This window comes from Notolepis coatsorum (assembly GCF_963971535.1).
Source record: "Notolepis coatsorum genome assembly, chromosome: 1".
Taxonomy (NCBI): domain Eukaryota; kingdom Metazoa; phylum Chordata; class Actinopteri; order Aulopiformes; family Paralepididae; genus Notolepis; species Notolepis coatsorum.
Window position 1 is genome coordinate 312,110,387 of NC_140165.1, and position 20,926 is coordinate 312,131,312.

The window sequence follows — 20,926 nt, forward strand, 5'->3', positions numbered from 1 at the left end:
CTTTAACACTGTACATACATCTGATTAGCATTATTACTCAGTTGTACTCACTTATATATACTCCAGTTTAATCACTGGCACATTGTATATTGCTATTCCCCGTTACTGTTACATTTGCACTCTGGTTAGATGCCAAACTTGTTTTTGTTGTACTGAATGAATGAATGAATGAATGAATGAATGAATGAATGAATGAATTAAAACGTTATTTAACAGATTGCAGAATGGGTACAATACAGTACGGCTCAATACATACAATTGTTAAGGGGATGCAGACCAGAGAAAGACGTTTGTCTTGTTTACATCAGGGTCCCCCATTTTCAATTCATAGTAGACTGTACTTGTGCTCTATAATGACAATACATTTTAATCTAAAGAAGTTGAATCTAAAAACATTTTCTGGGGGGGAGGTGGTATAAATAGTCTTTGTTTGAGCTACAGTCTGCGCTGCCCTCTAGTGGCAAGAATTCAGATCTTCAAGACCTATCCCCAATGTAACTGCTCCCGCCTCCCGGAAGTCCCGTCATCAGCAGAGTGAACGGCCCGGATGCAGCTGGCCGTTCTTTGATAAACATGGCGTCCGTGACAACAGGTGAGAGAAAAAAGGGGGCTAGTAGCTAGCGTGGTTGAGTGCTTGGTAATAATGCTTAAAATATTTCAGTAATGTTATACGTTATGTCCAGTACATCATCACATTATTACAATGCTGTCGTAGAATTCCAGAGTGGCTGGTGGTGTTTATTTATTGTGGCAGCAGGTACCCGGTATCACCCGCATAATGCCCGGCTAGCCGCCAGCTAGCTAACGTGTTAGCATGTCTTATGCTAGTTGAGCTTAACTAACGAATAACATCCATAATCAACTACATCAGCCCATTCGTTTAACTTGTTTTCTTTGTTTGATTCCCTAGTTGTGTTGTCGGTGCTGCTTAGTTAACCTAATCTAGTTCCATGTGGCTCTACCGTAATATATAATATAGAGGGGTATGCCACTCCAAGGCCATGGAAATTACACTTTAGAATACTTTCACTGGGCCTAGTTAATCTTTAAATGAGTTGTAGGATCATGATGAATTGAAAATGGGGGACCCTGATGTAAACAAGACGAGAGTATTTCTCTGATCTGCATCCCCTTAACAATTGTGTGTATTGTACTGTATTGTACCCATTCTGCAATCTGTTAAATAAATAAAGTTTTCATTCATTCAGGCTCTGTGTAATAATGGTATTCGTGGAAATAATCAGGATTTTTACATATTAATGTATTTGAACATGAGAAAGTAGTAGACGTACACCTACAGATGTATTACCATGGATGGAATAACGCCAACTTGATTCCTAAACTATGTATTTTTATTTAGTCCAGTTGTCTGTGTTTTGTTTAACTAATGAATTATTATTATCAAACTATCGTAGAACTCTTGCTTGTTGTACTGCAGGCTTGCTAGTAGGCAGAGCTATTGTTCTGCCAGTGGCTCAAACCCCCATCTGTAATTTCACTCCCTAGGCTTCATCATGGTTTTTTATAAATAACGCCCAGCTGGTCCGGCTTAACATGTGTTGTGTGATCACTTCAGCTGCTGAAGTTCAGCATGTGGTGGTGACCCCACTGGGTTTTTACGTCTCCCCCATTCGTTTTTTCCATTAGATTTCCTTCTGTTCCTTCCTAGTGATTCATTCGCTGACCCAAGTCAAAATGGTCTGCTCACCCACAGCCAATAAATGCTTTGGAAATGCACCCCGAAATAATACACGATTTTCTCACATGGTTACTGAGATCGTTTGTTTCTTATTAAGCTGCTTTTTAATAAAACTCTCCTCTGGACTCCGCAGCCACCTCCGAGTGGATCCGGTTCTTCGAGGAAGCTGGGATCCCGGCCGGCCTAGCGGTCAACTATGCCGTGTCCTTTGTAGACAACAGGTAAGTGATGATGACATATTAAAGTGTGGACGAACTATCTGGAGGAAACCAAAAGGAACAGAGAGGAGGCAGATTGTGTTTATTATGCAAGTTACAGGCTGTATACTGTATCCGTTTTGTGTTTAGCGCCTCGCCATTTGTTGTTTAAAACTCTCATCCGGGGGGGAGCTCCAGTAGCTCACCGCGTATCTCGGCGCTATTTCGGCGTCGGGGACAGTCACAACCGTGCGCGTCACGGATCTGGGGGACACGAGTTCGACTCCCGGACTCGCCGTATTTTCTCAGTGTCTTCCCCTAATCTATACCCCATTCAACCTGTTTCTGTCGGTCATGCTTGACCAGAAAAAGCGATAAACGCTGAAAAGAACCAGCTGTCTGGTCAAAGTAAAAAAAAAAAAAAAAAAAAAAAAAAACTCACATCCGGGGGGAGCTCCCGTAGCTCACTGCATATCTCGGCGCTATTTCTGCGTCGGGGAAAACCGTGCTCGTCACAGATCTGGGGGACACGAGTTCGATTCCCGGACCCGCCGTCATTTCTCAGAATGTCTTCCCCTGCTCTACATCCCATTTCAACCTGTTTCTGTCGGTCATGCTTGACCAGAAAAGCGATAAACGCTAAAAAAAAGTTAAAAAAAAAAAAAAAAAAACTCACATCCGAAACCTGTGTCAACAGTTTGAATTTTAAGATCCTCAAAACGGAACCTCTCCCACTCTGCAGTTGACAATAATATCTGAGCCCATGTGGAGAGTGTGATGTTTTCAAGTTTTATTTGTCACATAAGGTGCATACGTACAGTATAGTGAAATGCTTGGTTCTGTACGACCCTCCTGAAATTGTACTTCATAAAGTAAAAAAATAAATAAAGACCAAACACCATAAAAAAAAAACGAAAGTACAAAATGCTAAAATGTGTGCATTGTATGAGCGGTGCTGTGTTCATTCTACTGTGTTACTATCGCATCGGTGAACTTTGTATTTTGTTAGTATGTGTTTAGGCACTATTTGTTACCACAGCAAATTCCTGTACATCTATTGTACTCGACAAAGAAAGTTTTTCTAAGTGTTTCCCCAGGGAAGCGACAGCTGTGATTGGATGGTGAATGAATGAAAACTTTATTTAACAGATTGCAGAATGGGTACAAAAATCAGTACGGCTCAATACACACAATTGTTAAGGGGTTGCAGACCTGAGAAAGACTTTTGTCTTGTTTCCATCAGGGTCCCCCATTTTCAATTCAATAGTGGGCTGGTTTGAGATGGTCAGTTCACCAAACGCATACTTATACATCTTTGACCGTGTCTCTGCAGAATCCAGAAGAACATGCTGATGGATCTCAGCAAGGAGATCATGATGGACTTGGGCATCTCGGTTATTGGTGACATCATCGCCATCCTGAAACATGCCAAGCAGGTCTACAGGCAGGTGAGGAGTTGAGAGCCGTGCCCGCCACAGTAACAAGTGTGACTTTACATTTCCTTTCAAGGCCATTTGCTAACACCTCCCTCCCCCCGTGTAGTGGTATCAATGTGTACCAATTGGCACTTACCAATTGTTAACAAAAGAAGCCACCCAACTCCTCCTCCAATCAAGTCATGTCTCTCCTCGACTACTGCAATACACTGCTAGCTGGCTGACCGGGAAGCTACCGCCACCAAACCACTTCAACTGCTACAGAACATCTGGGTGGCGCAGTGGGCAAGGCGCTCGCCACCAACGCGGGAGATGCTGGGTTCGAGCCCAGCTCTCTGCGTTGCTACCAGCTTGGCTGGTCGTTCATACTAATACAATTGGCAGTATTAGGGGGTGGGAAGCTGGTGGGTGGGGATCGGACGTTGTGGACAGCGACTCCTACAGGTCGGTTGGTGCGCCTGCGCAGTAGAATCAGGAAGCGACGGGGGGGGCGGCGTGTCCCTCCCACGCAGACCCTCGCCGCTGAGAGATCGCGCTGTGCAGGTGAAAAGATGCGACGGCTGCCTCCTCGAGTACCGGAGGGGACACGTGATGTAAGGCTTTGTCCACATTGCAGCCGGCTTGTGGGAGGCATGGCCTAACAGCGTTCGAGACAGGGGAGGGTAGAATTGGACAATACGAAATTGGGGACGGGAGAAAAATGGGGAGAAAAGGTAGAACTGCTAAAAACTGCTACAGAACACAGCAGTCCATCTGACCATGTTACCCCACTTCTTGGAGAGCTGCACTGGCTTCCCATTCCCGCACGAATCCGCTTCAATGTCCTTGACCTGGCATATCGTGCAGCCAAGGGAACGGCTCCCTCCTACCTCCGGTCAATGGTCTCTTAACTACACACCCTCAAGACCCCTCCGCTCTACATCTTCTGGCAGCCTCAGACCCACTCCTATCCGAGCTCCGGGGGGGGGGTCATCAAAGAGAAGCCGGCTATTCTCGGTCCATGCTCCACAATGGTGCAATGAACTTCCCACCACAGTCAGGACAGCCGAAACCCACCCTAGACAAAAAACACACTTCTTCAATCAATATCTGAAATTAAGAGAGGGGGGGGGGTGACCTACTCATTGGGAGCAATTAGGGGTTGTGTAAGTGTCTTGCTCAAGGACACTTCAACACGCTGCCCACGAGGAGAGGGAAGGTTAGTGCAGTTCTTGTGTGGAATTCTCACATACTTCATCTTTTTCTCCAATATCTACAGGACATGTGCAAAATGGCCACTGAAGCCATCACCTCAGGACAGAGCAATGTCCAGGCTGAGCTCAGAAGAACTGCTAATACCCGTGAGTATTGAGATCCATCGTGGTGGACCAGGCTTATAACAGTTTTTGGATTGTCATTGTTAAAGCTGTATGAAACGCTATACTGAAAACCTATTTCAGCTAATTATATATATTCCAGAGGATTAATTTTTTTTAAATAGGCTGAGCTCAGAAGACCTGCTAATACCCGTGAGTATTGAGATCATCAGGGTGGACCAGGCTTATAACAGTTTTTGGATTGTCATTGTTAAAGCTGTATGAAACGCTATGCTAAAAACCTATTTCAGCTAATTATAGATGTTCCAGCGGATTAAATTTTTTGTAAATAATGAAATGCATTCATCCTGCAGTGTTTCCCAGACACAGACCTGTCTGGGCGATATAGTAAAAGTTTTATATATATATAAAAAATAATCCAACTCAGCACCTGGAAAAGAGATGTGCGTGCCGTGGGTATATACTCTGACTTAAAATACATATTCTTTAGTTTTGAAGTTATACTGGTGGTTGGCGGTATTTAGATATCCGGTAAAACCTACAGTGTGATATAACATGATTTTTATGTCTTCATCCTGTAATACAATTGTTATGGTGATATTTAATTCAAAATGGTATTTTATGTATATCTTTTTTTTTACAATATGTACAGTATATATTATGGATGACGTTATTGTAAAATCTAGTGGACTACCGATATCAGTTTGGCCAACGCTGGTCATTAAAAAAATATCTGCATTGGCCCATATAGAATTTCTGATAACGGCCACCAACATTACCATCCTTTCACAGACGCTAACGGCCTCTATTTTAGTGCTAGAGCAAAAACAATCATATGAAATTAGAGATCTCAAAGAATCTGTTGATACCAGTCACTTCATGCTAGATTAGTCAGAAAGGGGCTAAATACGGTTCTGAAATATATATTATAATAATAATAATAATTTGAAAGGGCAAAATACTGCAATAGTTGATATCCAAAGATTAGTAATATTTTATCAAGCTAAATTTAAGCTAACTATAAAGCTATTTATTTAGGCAAATGTTAGTAAGTGCAAACCTAGCTGTCTTCAACCGGCTAAGCTAGTTGGCCAATATACCTAACATTAGTGTAAACCTAGCTGTCATCAACTAGCTAAGCTAGTTGGCCAATATAGCTAACATTAGTGTAAACCTAGCTGTCATCAACTAGCTAAGCTAGTTGGCCAATATAGCTAACATTAGTGTAAACCTAGCTGTCATCAACTAGCTAAGCTAGTTGGCCAATATAGCTAACATTAGTGTAAACCTAGCTGTCATCAACTAGCTAAGCTAGTTGGCCAATATAGCTAACATTAGTGTAAACCTAGCTGTCATCAACTAGCTAAGCTAGTTGGCCAATATAGCTAACATTAGTGTAAACCTAGCTGTCATCAACTAGCTAAGCTAGTTGGCCAATATAGCTAACATTAGTGTAAACCTAGCTGTCATCAACTAGCTAAGCTAGTTGGCCAATATAGCTAACATTATCAACCGGCTAATAGGGATGGGTACCTTTCACATTTGTACCGGTACCTGTGAATCGATACCGGTACCCAACGGTACCTTTTTTCGGTACTTTAGTCTCAAGAAATTTAATTTACCTACCTCAGTCGTAAAAAAAAAATCCAAACTTCAAATAACTACAATTTCGACAGTTTTCGGCTTGTCATTGCTCCGACTGCTTTGTTGTTGAATCAAGTCAAATCCTAGGTAAGCATATATTGTGCGTGTGAACGTTGACATGAAAAGAAAAAAGTAAAAAAAAAAAAAAAAAGTAAAAAGAAATAATAATAATAAAAATATTTTTTCTATTTTTTTTCTATTTTTTTTTCGGTTTCTCACTTGATTCGATACTCGGTAGTACCGACGTGTTTCGGTTTGGTACCTCAAAAGTACCGAATTCGGTACCCATCCCTACCGGCTAAGCTAGTTGGCCAATATAGCTAACATTAGTGTAAACCTAGCTGTCATCAAGAGGTAATGACTATTTCTGGGCAACGATGGTCTTCAGCGTGAAAGTGTGTGTTTTGTCCTAAAGTTGTAGTTCATGAACAAACATCTAATTTATTCCCAGAGTTGTTTCCCCCCAAAAGGGGCGTGTCCTGACCTAAATAGAGGTGTGGCGATCACAATTCAGTGTGATTGATGTCTTGCCCGTCTGACGTATATCGGCATCATCAAGAAATGCTGATATTCAGTTTTGAAGTCTGGTTTCCCACAAAATAATGCAATAGATCCAATTAATACTTTTTTTATTTAGCCACTGGTTTTACCAGCAAGATCTCATTAGCTGCTTCATACTTGACCAGCTTTTCATGTACCAAGTGCAAAGCGCGCGACCTGTCGGTATGAAATGTGTGAAACGTTAACGTTAGCCTCCTTGATTTTCAGATCATAATGAGAAGCGTTTCAAATCTATCACCAAGACGACAGATCGTGCTCAGGCTGAGCCGCAGGGAAAGGGAACCAGAGGTTAGAGGCTAAGCATAATTGGCTAAACATTAATTATTATCTTTCCCTTCTATAAATTATATCTTCTTTCTAAAAAAACGGAAATAGTTGAGTTGAAGAGGGGTCAGAGAGAGATGCACCAGGAGAGACAGAGGAAGCAGGTCAGAGAGAGATGCACCAGGAGAGACAGATGAAGCGGGTCATGGAGAGATGGCCCAGGTGAGACGGAGGGAGAGATGATCCAGGTGAGACAGACGGAGAGATGAAGCAGGTCAGAGAGAGATGCACCAGGAGAGACAGATGAAGCAGGTCAGAGAGAGATGCACCAGGTGAGACAGAGGAAGCGGGTCATGGAGAGATGGCCCAGGTGAGACAGAGAGACAGAGGAAGCAGGTCAGAGAGAGATGGCCCAGGTGAGACAGAGAGACAGAGGAAGCAGGTCAGAGAGAGATGCACCAGGAGAGACAGATGAAGCGGGTCATGGAGAGATGACCCAGGTGAGACAGAGGAAGCGGGTCATGGAGAGATGACCCAGGTGAGACAGAGGAAGCGGGTCAGAGAGCGATGACCCAGGTGAGACAGAGGAAGCGGGTCAGAGAGCGATGACCCAGGTGAGACAGAGGAAGCGGGTCAGAGAGCGATGACCCAGGTGAGACAGAGGAAGCGGGTCAGAGAGATGACCCAGGTGAGACAGAGGAAGCGGGTCAGAGAGCGATGACCCAGGTGAGACAGAGGAAGCGGGTCAGAGAGCGATGACCCAGGTGAGACAGAGGAAGCAGGTCAGAGAGAGATGACCCAGGTGAGACAGAGAGAGAGAGAGAGAGCGAGAGAGGAAGCAGGTCAGGGAGAGATGACCCAGGTGAGACGGAGAGAGAGAGAGAGAGGAAGCAGGTCAGAGAGAGATGACCCAGGTGAGACAGAGAGAGAGAGAGAGAGAGAGAGAGAGAGGAAGCAGGTCAGAGAGAGATGACCCAGGTGAGACGGAGAGAGAGAGAGAGAGGAAGCAGGTCATGGAGAGATGACCCAGGTGAGACGGAGAGAGAGAGAGAGAGGAAGCAGGTCATGGAGAGATGACCCAGGTGAGACGGAGAGAGAGAGAGAGAGAGAGATGAAGCAGGTCAGAGAGAGATGACCCAGGTGAGACGGAGAGAGAGAGAGAGAGAGAGGAAGCAGGTCAGGGAGAGATGACCCAGGTGAGACGGAGAGAGAGAGAGAGAGGAAGCAGGTCAGAGAGAGAGAGAGAGAGAGAGAGAGAGAGGAAGCAGGTACCAGTGTACCAGCAGGGCAAAGAGAGGCGACAGGGTTTGAAAGTTTGACGGCACAGAGACTGAACAGAGAGAGAGAGCGGTGCAAAGTGGGTCAGATATAAATAGTCTTGTCTTGTTTCAGTAGCCAGGCTGTGCCACCACACCTCCTTCCATCATCGTCTTAATTTTAACATTAGACATTTCTCACGCCTCCCAGCTGTGTCCTGACCAGCTGTCTCTCCGCCTCCTCCTCCTCCTATCTCCGCCGTCTTTTGTCTCAGGGGTGTAGAAATGAAGGTGGTTCCTAATCAGAGAGAGAGAGAGACACATACACACCTGGCGGAGTGAAGACCAGATAAGAATAACTCACCTCCCCCGCTTCTTCTCCTCCTCAGCCGCCACTCGAATGATCGCCAACGCCTTGTTGAGCCGCGACTCCCCGCCCAACACTCCGGTCCGTCGCCCGGACAACCAGCTCTCTGTCACCGTTTCCAACAAACAGGCGGGCAAGAGCGGAAAGACAGGTAGATCCACCCTCCTCCTCCCTCTCTTTATACCACCCTCCTCCTCTCTCTCTTTATACCCCCCTCCTCCATCCTCTCTTTATACCCCCTCCTCCACCCTCTACCCCCTCCTCCTCTCTCTTTATACCCCCTCCTCATCCCTCTACCCCCTCCTCCTCTCTCTTTATACCCCCTCATCCCTCTACCCCCTCCTCTCTCTTTATACCCCCCTCCTCCTCTCTCTTTATACCCCCTCCTCCACCCTCTACCCCCTCCTCCTCTCTCTTTATACCCCCTCCTCATCCCTCTACCCCCTCCTCCTCTCTCTTTATACCCCCTCCTCCTCCCTCTCTTTATACCCCCTCCTCCTCCCTCTCTTTATACCCCCTCCTCCTCCCTCTCTTTATACCCCCTCCTCCACCCTCTCTTTATACCCCCTCCTCCTCCCTCTCTTTCTCTCTATACCCCCTCCTCCTCTCTCTCTTTATACCCCCTCCTCCCTCTCTTTCTACCCCCTCCTCCACCCTCTCTTTATACCCCCTCCTCCTCCCTCTCTTTCTCTCTATACCCCCTCCTCCTCCCTCTTTCTACCCCCTCCTCTCTCTTTATACCCCCTCCTCATCGCTCTCTTTCTCTCTTTATACCCCTCCCTCTCTTTCTCTCTTTATACCCCTCCTCCTCTCTCTCTTTCTACCCCCTCCTCCTCTCTCTCTTTATACCCCCTCCTCCCTCTCTTTCTCTTCATACCCCTCCTCTCTTTATACCCCCTCCTCCTCCCTCTCTTTATACCGCCTACCTCTCTTTATACCCCATCCCCCTCTTTCTCTGTTTATACCCCCTCCTCCCTCTCTTTCTCTGTTTATACCTCCTCCTCCCTCTCTTTCTCTGTTTATAGTTTATACCCCCTCCTCCCTCTTTCAACTGTTCTCTGCTCTCACTTTTTCAACCACCTCAACCACTTTTTCTCCTCTAGAACTATAATAAAAAATAAATAATAATTTGGTACTTTTAACTTACCGTATTTAATTATATATTTTATATATATTTAATTTGATCGCTTTTAAACTTTTTCTACTGTACTATAATTGTATTGCCTATATTTATGTCTTCTACTAAAGGAATATCTGGTCTCATCTCGTGTTTTTGCCTCCTCTCTCTTCAGTCTTGAGTCGGCCAGCGGAGGAGGGGAACGGTCTGCCGTCGGTGAAGCGCCGGCGCGTCACGGCGGAGATGGAAGGCAAGTACATCATCAACATGCCCCAAGGCACCACGGCACGCACACGCCGCATCCTGGCCCAGCAGACGGAGGAGCAAGGTAGGCCTGACCCAAACGGCCTGGGCCACTCCCACATCCGCCCTCAGCCCACTGACATGACACCGCTTCCTGACCCAAACGGCCTGGGCCACGCCCACTCAGCCCACTGACATGACACCGCTTCCTGACTCAAACGGCCTGGGCCACGCCCACTCAGCCCACTGACATGACACTGCTCCCTGGGCCACGCCCACTCAGCCCACTGACATGACACTCTGCTCCCTGGGCCACGCCCACTGACATGACACTGCTCCCTGGGCCACGCCCACTCAGCCCACTGACATGACACTCTGCTCCCTGGGCCACGCCCACTCAGCCCACTGACATGACACTCTGCTCCCTGGGCCACGCCCACTCAGCCCACTGACATGGCACTCTGCTCCCTGGGCCACGCCCACTGACATGACACTCTGCTCCCTGGGCCACGCCCACTCAGCCCACTGACATGACCCTCTGCTCCCTGGGCCACGCCCACTCAGCCCACTGACATGACACTCTGCTCCCTGGGCCACGCCCACTCAGCCCACTGACACGACACTCTGCTCCCTGGGCCACGCCCACTCAGCCCACTGACATGACACTCTGCTCCCTGGGCCACGCCCACTGACATGACACTCTGCTCCCTGGGCCACGCCCACTCAGCCCACTGACATGACACTCTGCTCCCTGGGCCACGCCCACTGACATGACACTCTGCTCCCTGGGCCACGCCCACTGACATGACACTCTGCTCCCTGGGCCACGCCCACTCAGCCCACTGACATGACACTCTGCTCCCTGGGCCACGCCCACTGACATGACCCTCTGCTCCCTGGGCCACGCCCACTGACATGACACTCTGCTCCCTGGGCCACGCCCACTCAGCCCACTGACACGACACTCTCTGCCTCCTAATAAAACCTCTTTCAACACTAATAATAATAATTAATTGACTCCTCGCTACTAACTGAAACTACTGACGACGCCACTGACTGCTCACTGCCTGCAAGCAACTAAAAGAAAGAACTGCAAGCCGGGGGCGCGCCTGATTTAGCTCTCTCGTGCTTGTGGTAAATTAATCTCTCGTCCTCTACTAACACTTCCCTCTATACATTCTTCCTTTCAGTGTTTGAGTTAACCTTTAGTCTTTTTGTTTAGTCCCGGTGTTTAATATCCACCCAGCTGGGTGCTTCTGTTTAGTCCCGGTGTTTAATATCCACCCAGCTGGGTGCTTCCGTTTAGTCCCGGTGTTTAATATCCACCCAGCTGGGTGCTTCCGTTTAGTCCCGGTGTTTAATATCCACCCAGCTGGGTGCTTCTGTTTAGTCCCGGTGTTTAATATCCACCCAGCTGGGTGCTTCTGTTTAGTCCCGGTGTTTAATATCCACCCAGCTGGGTGCTTCTGTTTAGTCCCGGTGTTTAATATCCACCCAGCTGGGTGCTTCTGTTTAGTCCCGGTGTTTAATATCCACCCAGCTGGGTGCTTCTGTTTAGTCCCGGTGTTTAATATCCACCCAGCTGGGGGCGGCTAGGTGGTGTAGTGGTCTAAGGCACTCGCCACCAGTGTGGAGACGCTAGGATTCGCGTGTTCGAATCCAGCTCTCCACATTGTTTTTCAGTTTGGCTGGTCGTCCGCAGTAATACACATTGGCCGTATTACGGGGAGGGAAAACTGAAGGGTGGGGATCGAACGTTGTGAACAAGCGACTCCTACAAGTCGGTTGGTGCGCCTGCGCAGTAGAATCAGGAAGTGTCGGGGGCAGCGTGAGCCTCCCACGCGTTACTCCTCGACACTGAGAGGTCGAGCTGCGCAGGTGAAAAGATGCGACTGCTGTTACCTCAAGTACCGGAGGGGACTTGTGCTATGTATGACTTAGTCCACATTGCAGCCGGCTTGTGGGAGGCAAGAAACAGCGTTCGTGACAGGGGAGGGTTGAATTGGATGATACGAAATTGGGATGGGAGAAAAATATAGAAAAATGGGAGAAAAAGTGGATCAAAAAAAAAATATCCACCCAGCTGGGTGCTTCTGTTTAGTCCCGGTGTTTAATATCCACCCAGCTGGGTGCTTCTGTTTAGTCCCGGTGGTTAATATCCACCCAGCTGGGTGCTTCTGTTTAGTCCCGGTGTTTAATATCCACCCAGCTGGGTGCTTCTGTTTAGTCCCGGTGTTTAATATCCACCCAGCTGGGTGCTTCTGTTTAGTCCCGGTGTTTAATATCCACCCAGCTGGGTGCTTCTGTTTAGTCCCGGTGTTTAATATCCACCCAGCTGGGTGCTTCTGTTTAGTCCCGGTGTTTAATATCCACCCAGCTGGGTGCTTCTGTTTAGTCCCGGTGGTTAATATCCACCCAGCTGGGTGCTTCTGTTTAGTCCCGGTGGTTAATATCCACCCAGCTGGGTGCTTCTGTTTAGTCCCGGTGTTTAATATCCACCCAGCTGGGTGCTTCTGTTTAGTCCCGGTGTTTAATATCCACCCAGCTGGGTGCTTCTGTTTTGTCCCGGTGTTTAATATTATCCACCCAGCTGGGTGCTTCTGTTTTGTCTAACTGCTCCGTTTCTTCCAAAAGGTCTGAATCGGACGTCTGTGTTCTCGCGACTCGGAGACGAATCGAAGGCCGACACGATGACCAACAGCAAGGTAATAATAATAATGCATTTTATTTATAAGGCGCCTTTCAAGGCACTCAACGTCGCTGTACAACAATTTAAAAACAGTTCAGTTCAAAGGTGAGACCTCTCAGTGCGTCGCATCACCGTGTCGGGGGTTCAACCCCCGAAACGCTCACGGTACCTAATTATAATAATAATAATAATAATAATAATAATAATAATAATAAACTTTATTTGTATAGCACCTTTCATGCAAAAATTGCAGCTCAAAGTGCTTCACGGCAGTAAAAAAGACGGGCATAAAATGAGCAATGCATAAAGTGCAGACATATAAAACAGACATAATATGTATAAATTAGATGGCAGCAAAGTGGACATGGTGAAGCAAATCACAGGTTTTCACATTAGGGTCTAACGTCCCAATAGGCTTTGTTTACGTTTTATTTTCAGTTTTAAGAGCGATGCACTGCTCTGTAGATTATTGTATTTAAATTAGGGATATTTTATTTTACTGAACTATTTCATTATTTTATATTCCATTTCTATTTTACTGCAGTACTGCATCATTTTACTGTATAAAAAAATCAAACGACAATTTGCGTCGTCGGCACTCAACGGGGGGCATGATAAGACGACATAACACGTCGCTGGCACTCAAAGTGTTACGTTTCTTTACAACTTGTTCTTAATTTCCTGTCTATTCAAGTCGCTCTTCTCTCTCTCTCTCTCTCTCTCTCTCTCCAGCCCACAGGTGTGTTCAGTCGTCTGGGCAGATCAGATGAAGAGGAGGATGACTCAAGTCCGGGGGGGAAGATGGCCGTGATGGACGTGGAAGTAGGGGAGGAGGCGGAGGAGGAAGAGGAGGACAGCGACGGAGAGGGCTCTGTCCTCCAGTACGCCGGCGTGCTCAAGAGATCCGCTCTCCCCCAGAAGAAGGAGCCCGCCCCCAAAACGCCCATCATGACCCTCCGTCGCCTGGGCGGCAAGTTCAAACTGCCCCCCTCCGACTCTCCCACCTCCTCTTCCTCCTGCTCCTCCTTCTCCTCCTCCTCCCTCGACGCTCTGCCCCCCGCCAAGCTGAGCGTGCTCCAGAGGCTGGGCAAGCCCCCCGTCGCCTCGCGCACGGGCCACACGGCGGCCCCCCCTCTGCCTCTGGCGGACACCCAGGACAACAGGGTGACTAGCACCAGGTCCAAAGACCTGCAGGCCCGACTGTCGGTGGCCAGCAGCCCCAAGGTCAGCAGCAGCAGCGCCGTGGCGGCGGGAGGAGGGGAGTGCTTCGGCGCCCAGATGGACATCGGTGACGTCAGTGTCTTCAGAAGACTGGGCAGCAAGAAGACCTAACGCATATTGTGTTCCTGTTATGCCCCCCCTGTCCCCCGTCCCCTGAGAATATTTAGACTTATTTCTGTACATTGTACATTTGTGTGTGTTGCCATCCTTTTCCATCCATCCCCCACCACCATGGCCGAGCTCACGCAGAGCGTTGTGTTATACAGCATGCTGTTGCCCAGAGGCAGCGGGTGTGAGGATGGGGAAGGCTAGCCAGCGCCGCACAGTTCTATTGGGAGTCTGAAATCCATCTGTTGTTGGCTAAAGAGAAGCGGCAAACAGTGTTTTAATTGGTGGCCTCAAAGGCGACGTAATAACAAAGTTATTAATGTCCTGACGTTTGACCACTAAGCAGCTGATTCCACACCGATAATGCGTGTAAAAGTAGGCTAGGCGTAGTTAAATTGCAACCTAGCCTCTCCAGGGATCACGGATGTGATGGCCTCATTGAATTAGAATTACCTTATTTTTTTATATACATATCTGTAGATATTTGGCTAAATGTAGGAGAGTGGAGCCTTCCCTGGCCTGCGTTACCCGCCGCCTCTGATGTTGCCCCTTTTGTGCAGCTGCTGTCGACCTGATGAAGTGGAGAACTCTGGTCCTGCATGAGGAATTCTAGGTTTATATTTTGAAATAGTTGTTAAAAAAAAGAAAAAAAATTAAAACGACATATATATATTTTTTACCTTTTTGCTTTTTTAGACATTTTAATTTGACATCTTTGGCGCTATCTGCAGAAATTTAATTCCCAGCCTTCTCCTTTTTCGTTATTTAAAGATTCAGTACAATGTTTTTCAATCTCACTGCATTTAAGTGTAAATGACCTGTAAAAGACATGTTGTGAAAATTATGACTAAAGCCCTTTGATGTCTATCCCCTTGTCGATCAACGGAATCGAACCGTTTCAAATATCAAATCCGCATAATCTACTCCCGGTCACCCCGATTGGCCCAACAGTCGATCTGTCACGTGTCCGCAGTTGTAAAGTATATCAGCTAGCTAGTCCACAAAACCATTAATGAAACTAGTTTGCTACAATTCAGTTGATTTTTTAGTGGTTAAAAAGAAAGAAAATCCACAGCAACTGTGACAATGTATCAGCGGCTAGCACAGGTTAGCCAATGTTGATCTCTCGTAGGAACCGGTTACACTGGTCCTGTGAATTTGTTCAGCTTAACTTGTATCTCCTTTCACAGAACAGGGCCACACCACCCCCTCCACGTTGGCCGTGCCCAGAGAGGGTGCACTAAAACGGCTAGAACAAATCAAATGATGCACCTGATGCTGGAAAAACATCACTCCGGTCCTGACATTAATATTCCACAATACGCTGTCTTCTGAGTGAATTAACACCCTTGTACTGGTTTTTATAACCACTCTGTTTCTTACCAAGCTGTGGTTTAATAATGTTTATAATATCGTTAAGTCCTAGGCACGGCACCCACGAGGCCACCCGAGAGGACCTCGTATCTCTCGCACGTAGTGGCTCAAAATGACGAGCGTATCTAGGTCTCTGTTTAAACTGTACCTTTTGCTGTCCTGTAGAATGCATGGCATCATATTATGTTGAAGATCACTTTTATTATAGCTGCTACAAATTAATTTCTGAAGGGATTGTGTGACGAAAAAGAGGATGTTTTCCAAGACTGGGCTGATCCAATTTCATATATAGAACACCTTTTTGATCTTGGGGCTTTAGATAGTAGATTGATTTTCAAGTATTTTCTTGATTTGTGTCAACGGTCACCTCAAACATTTTTCTGCTGATGGGAGGGTTAAGAGAGGAGAGATGTTTACGAAAGACTACACAAGTTCAACCTTTGTCTTTTTTTGTCTTAGAAAATGGGAAGTGTAATGGCAACCTCTCAAAGTCCCCCTTATATCAAAGCAAAAGCACCTCACCGCCTCGTATTCTGCATTTGCGGAGAACTTTTAAGTGCATGTTTCCCGACGACCCATTTTCACTTTTTAGGACTGAATGTTTTGTATGACTACCTACCTGAAGGCCAAATCGTTAGGGTTAGAGTTAATTTGCGCCCATATAATGAATCCCTGTTTTTGCCATAGGACCTGGTGTGGGAGGGAGTCACAGTACTGTACCAGTATCGCCCACTGTGGGCCACCGAGACTTTTATATGTATATTTTTGTTCTTTTTTTGTGTCTATGAAAACTTCACACCAGTGCTTTGTTACACTGTACAGATTTTCAGAATGGAGAAATTATGACAAAAACATCAACGTTTAATCGCAGTGATTTCTAAGATATAAAGAAACAAAACCTCCCTACTCTTGAGAAATTGTACTTGGATGTCATTTAAAAAATGAAATGAAAAGAAAAAAAAATTTAAAAACACGTCTCAGTTGTCGTAATTCCAGCCTTTATTATATCTCCGACTGTGATTCCTAGGAATGTCAGTTGCATGTCCCTTGAATCTGCTAATGAGACATCCCTGCATTGAAGCCCGGTATATGAGCACTTAGTGTCTTAGTCGATATCTTTGTTCTCTGGGGAAGAAATGAGAAGCTAATCGTTTATCAATAAGCATGTTAAACTGACACTTATCTCTAATTGAGATGACAAGATCTCAGCAAGACACGATCCCCTATCTGCTCAGAGTATTGTAATACTAACAGCCAGGTCTCGACAAGAATTTAAATTGCATGGGTGTGAACAAATATAATCTGCAGCCCCAACATTTTTGGTTACACCCGGGTGACTACTCAACGTTAGCTGTTGCAGAATACAAAACATCTTTCCTCTTTATCATAGTGGTGCATGCAGCATGTTCACAAATATTGACTCGACTGCTGAGGAACAAGGAATACAATGAATTCATAGGTTGCATAATAACCTGACTCAGTTAATGAAGTGAACAACATGTCAGCAGGTGGGGTAAATAAATGGCAAAGTAATAATAATAATAATAATAATACATCTATTTAGTATTTTATATAGCGCTTTTCCAGATGCTCAAAGACGCTTTACATGGGTAGAAGAAACAAAACTATGCCAAAAAAATAAAATAAATACATTACAAAATAAAATAAAACCGACGGAATTGGAGGTCAAAAGCAAGAAAGTAATTCAAGACGATGCGGATACTGTAAATGTAGATGCGTGTGGACGTCGTTTGGCGGTGGGCTAGCGTGTACAACCCGATGTATTTTAGAGTATGTCCACTTGGGGTCGCTGTCCCACTCGTCTTCCACCACCTGCAGGTTCAACGGTCCACCACCACCGCAACACTTCCGGTATTTTGAGCATCGCGACATCCATGTAACGCGGAAGTGCAGTGGTCTATATCCACTATGAATAGAAAATGGGGGACCCTGATGTAAACAAGACAAACGTCTTTCTCTGGTCTGCATCCCATTTATAACAATTGTGTGTATTGAGACGTACTGTATTGTACCCATTCTGCAACCTGTTAAATAAAGTTTTCATTCATTCATCCCGGTGAATGTCATCTGATTCTTCCCTGTGATCAGACGGTCTGATCGATAACTGCTTGTGTTGACAGACGAGCTATGTGATGGGAATGGAAACTGAAGTCACCTGCACAATTAGTGTCTTCTCCCTGAATCATGGCATGATAACATAATAATAACACGACAGCAGCCCCTGTTCTGACTGGACCAGAATGACGTCATCTGTAATTAGGTTATATACATTTGATAAGTTCAGAAATATTAATGAATCACATCAGATGTTATATATTAATAGATGTATCGTACACACCGTATTCCTTACCAACTCTGTCCGCTTGAGCAGATAGTCTGTTATTTCTGGGATGAAGATACTTTTACTGTACAATTTTGTATGTATTATTATAATAATAATAATGTATTATTGTTTTATTATATTTATTATTATTTTATTTGGTAAAAAAGCTACACAGACGGATGACAATCGATCATGTCGTAGCAGGTATTTGTCCATTTTACAGCTTTGCCAATATGCAAGATTTGACGCATGCGCTCGTGATGCAGCGCCTCGCGATTCCTCTCTTCCCCACAATGCAACGCGCGCGGGGGGGTTGCGTGCGCCGCTGTCTGTGGTGCTGAAGCTGCGCCGTGCCAGTCGGAGGCTCCACTACACACAACCCGAGCATCCTTTGACGAGAGACCAATGCAAATATCCACGGAGAGGGAATTCGAGGAGCCGCACTGTCAATTATTTGTCCTTTTTGAAATCGAAAACACCAGTTTATATAGATGCTGAGTTTAGATTTTTTTTAGCCCTATATATTTGCAGAGCCCAAGATTTGCATTGCGGAGACATTTCTGATAAGCCCCCCGCGTCTCGAGCCTCTTTCTTCATTGTTGCCGCGCGGCGCCTATAACCGTCTCGCGCGCTCCCCCACGCTCCGTCCGTCTCGCGTGCTTTATGCACAGCTGCACGCTGGTCCAGTCCTCCCCGAGAAACCAGACCTTCTCGCCGGGAAACAGCAGCATGGCCCGCTCCATCTCAGCCCTGCACTGAGAGGAGACATGGAAGCCAAGCAGCACCCCATCAAGAGCCTGAAGAGCTACCCGGAGACGGGGGGCCGGAGCCTGGCAGCAGCCGCGGGGGCAGGAGGCGGAGACGCCGGTGCCAGTGCCGGTGCTGGTGGTGGTGGGTGTCGAGCCGGCTCGGCTGGTGAGATGGACATGGAGGCGAAGATCCAGAAAAGCCGTCGACTTCAAGGTGGAGGGCCACCGTTGCTACAAGGAGAAGAAATTCCGGGAAGCCATAGGGAAGTACCACCGGGCGCTGCTGCAGCTGAAGGGGGTGCATGTCATCGACGGGACCTCTGGGGGCTCTGAGGTCAACCTGCTCAGCCAAGCCGCAACCTGCAAGCTGACAGATGATCAGCGGAGAGCCGTGGAGAGCACGGAGATCGAGTGCTATGACAGTCTGACAGGTAAAGGTCTCGAACCTGAAAAGCACGCGCCCGCAGCTTATAGCCTATATATGACAGCCCGTGACAGCTGTGGAATTATGCGACCTGAAGCCTATTCCTTCTATATGAACGAACATTAGTTTGTTTTCCGGCCCCACAGGGTTCATAGAAGGAATAGGCTTTACTAGGTCGCGTAATTCTACACATTTCACATTCTACATCCTTCTACATCCTTCATAGAAGGCTGCCAAATTATTTATTCTAAATAAGACATACACATATAGGAGAGATAAGGCATGTGGTGCTGATTTGAATGGCGATTAAATAGTTTTTTAATTGTGTGTGAGCAAACGAGTGCGTTATCAAGCGAAAGCGATTTGCCAGCCGTCACAACCTACGTGTCGTTTTATTGAGACGGTTCATTAAGAAACACTATCATTGTTTTGCCAGTTCCAGGCATGGCTCATTATTTTACTTGTCACTCGTGCAACTTGTGTTCATTTCTGTTTGCTACATTATAGCCCTCTTTCTTTCTTTCTTTCTTTCTTTCTTTCTTTCTTTCTTTCTTTCTTTCTTTCTTTCTTTCTTTCTTTCTTTCTTTCTTTCTTTCTTTCTTTCTTTCTTTCTCTTTCTTTCTTTCTTTCTTTCTTTCTTTCTTTCTTTCTTTCTTTCTTTCTTTCTTTCTTTCTTTCTTTCTTTCTTTCTTTCTTTCTTTCTTTCTTCTTTCTTTCTTTCTTTCTCTTTCTTTCTTTCTTCTTTCTTTCCCTCCTTTTCAGTAAGCCATTATGTTGCCAAAAGGCACAATTCTAATTGATTTTGTATTGATTTGCTCTTATCGCAGTGAGAAAGACAGTGTGAGTGATGAGGGGGACAAATACATAATTTGGGGCGGGGGATAAATGCAGGCAGATTGGAAAGCTATGGAATAAACCACCTGCCACGAACACCTGCTCCTTGAGGGGGTTCCTGGGTACTCAGCAGAATGAGAATAGTTTAATATCACTATTACTTCATTCAACACAACTTAGCGCAATACAAGACTATATAAGGATGACTATTCTGATCACAGCGTCACTCTCTCCAGGTTTTTATCTCCCCACCTGCATCATACACAGTTATGGAATTCTGCACTAAATAATATTTAACTCCCTGGGACAGATTCCTATCAAATGGGCTTCCACTGCCTAATTCATATGCATTTTTATGTGTCCTCGATTACAAATAGGTTAGAGATCCGTGTCATAGATCATCCATAGGTGGAATGTGTTTATGTATCTGATGGAGAGAAAAAAAAGCACCTCCATCCCAGTATTTACCCGTATTTATTTAATGAGTTCCAGTCCGCAAGTTCGTTTTAAAATATTCCAGTCATGGTTGAATAACAAAGTGGTTAAATTGAAGGCTCAAACAAAACGTTGGTACCTCAAAGTGTGAGAACTGGGGTCTGGAGCACAGCCCAATTGCTGAATACACGAGAAGAGATAGGAGCGGTTTCAAGGGTGTTTAATGTCAATTGAGCAACACAGGAATTGGGGGAAATAGAACGGGGTTATGTTCTGTCCTGTGGCTGCCGCGGCGGCAGTGAGCGAGCAAGCGGTCCTGGTGCTTGTCTTGGGAGCTGCTGGGTTGCAGCGGGAGAACAAGTGTTCCTCTTCGGGAACAGGTGACGTCCAGGCAGGACGGCGGTCCTTTGGGGCACAGGAGAGAAACAGGTTAGAATAGGCAAATACACGGTTGGTATCTAGCAGAGCTTTCGGCAGAGACGTCGTACCTGGGCAGTGGTAATTAATACCACGACAGCTTCTGGTCAGCATCGAGGAGTAGAAGTAGTCCCCCCATCAGGGAAGGATTGAGTGCAGCTGTGGAGAGTGGGGTGCTTGACCGCGTGCGAATTAGGGGGATGAAATACAGCTGGGCGTATGAGGGTAAAG

At 46.1% G+C, this 20,926-nt stretch overlaps 2 protein-coding genes across 2 annotated transcripts in view; both read left to right on the forward strand.

The window, feature by feature from the left end:
• Window positions 1-567: 567 nt before the first annotated feature.
• cUnh19orf47 (chromosome Un C19orf47 homolog) lies at window positions 568-16,462 on the forward strand. Its single transcript, XM_084320425.1, has 8 exons — window positions 568-592; window positions 1,833-1,920; window positions 3,230-3,344; window positions 4,591-4,672; window positions 8,763-8,891; window positions 10,033-10,185; window positions 12,735-12,805; window positions 13,522-16,462. Exons 1-8 carry the CDS (start codon window positions 574-576, stop codon window positions 14,119-14,121), a joined length of 1,257 nt encoding a protein of 418 aa, XP_084176551.1. The 5' UTR covers window positions 568-573; the 3' UTR covers window positions 14,122-16,462.
• Window positions 16,463-18,567: 2,105 nt separating this feature from the next.
• Window positions 18,568-20,926, forward strand: part of ttc9b (tetratricopeptide repeat domain 9B) — a gene marked incomplete at its 3' end in the record, with an annotated part of 11,231 nt that continues 8,872 nt past the window's right edge. Inside the window, 2 exon segments of the mRNA XM_084311489.1 lie at window positions 18,568-18,780; window positions 18,782-19,016. Coding sequence (XP_084167615.1) covers window positions 18,604-18,780; window positions 18,782-19,016 — 412 coding nt within the window. The 5' untranslated portion in view covers window positions 18,568-18,603.

Excerpts from the sequence above, each read along its gene's own strand:
- cUnh19orf47 (XM_084320425.1), top strand. Across the intron at positions 3,345-4,590 it reads CCAAGCAGGTCTACAGGCAG|GACATGTGCAAAATGGCCAC; the intron begins GTGAGGAGTTGA and ends CAATATCTACAG. Across the intron at positions 8,892-10,032 it reads GGGCAAGAGCGGAAAGACAG|TCTTGAGTCGGCCAGCGGAG; the intron begins GTAGATCCACCC and ends CTCTCTCTTCAG.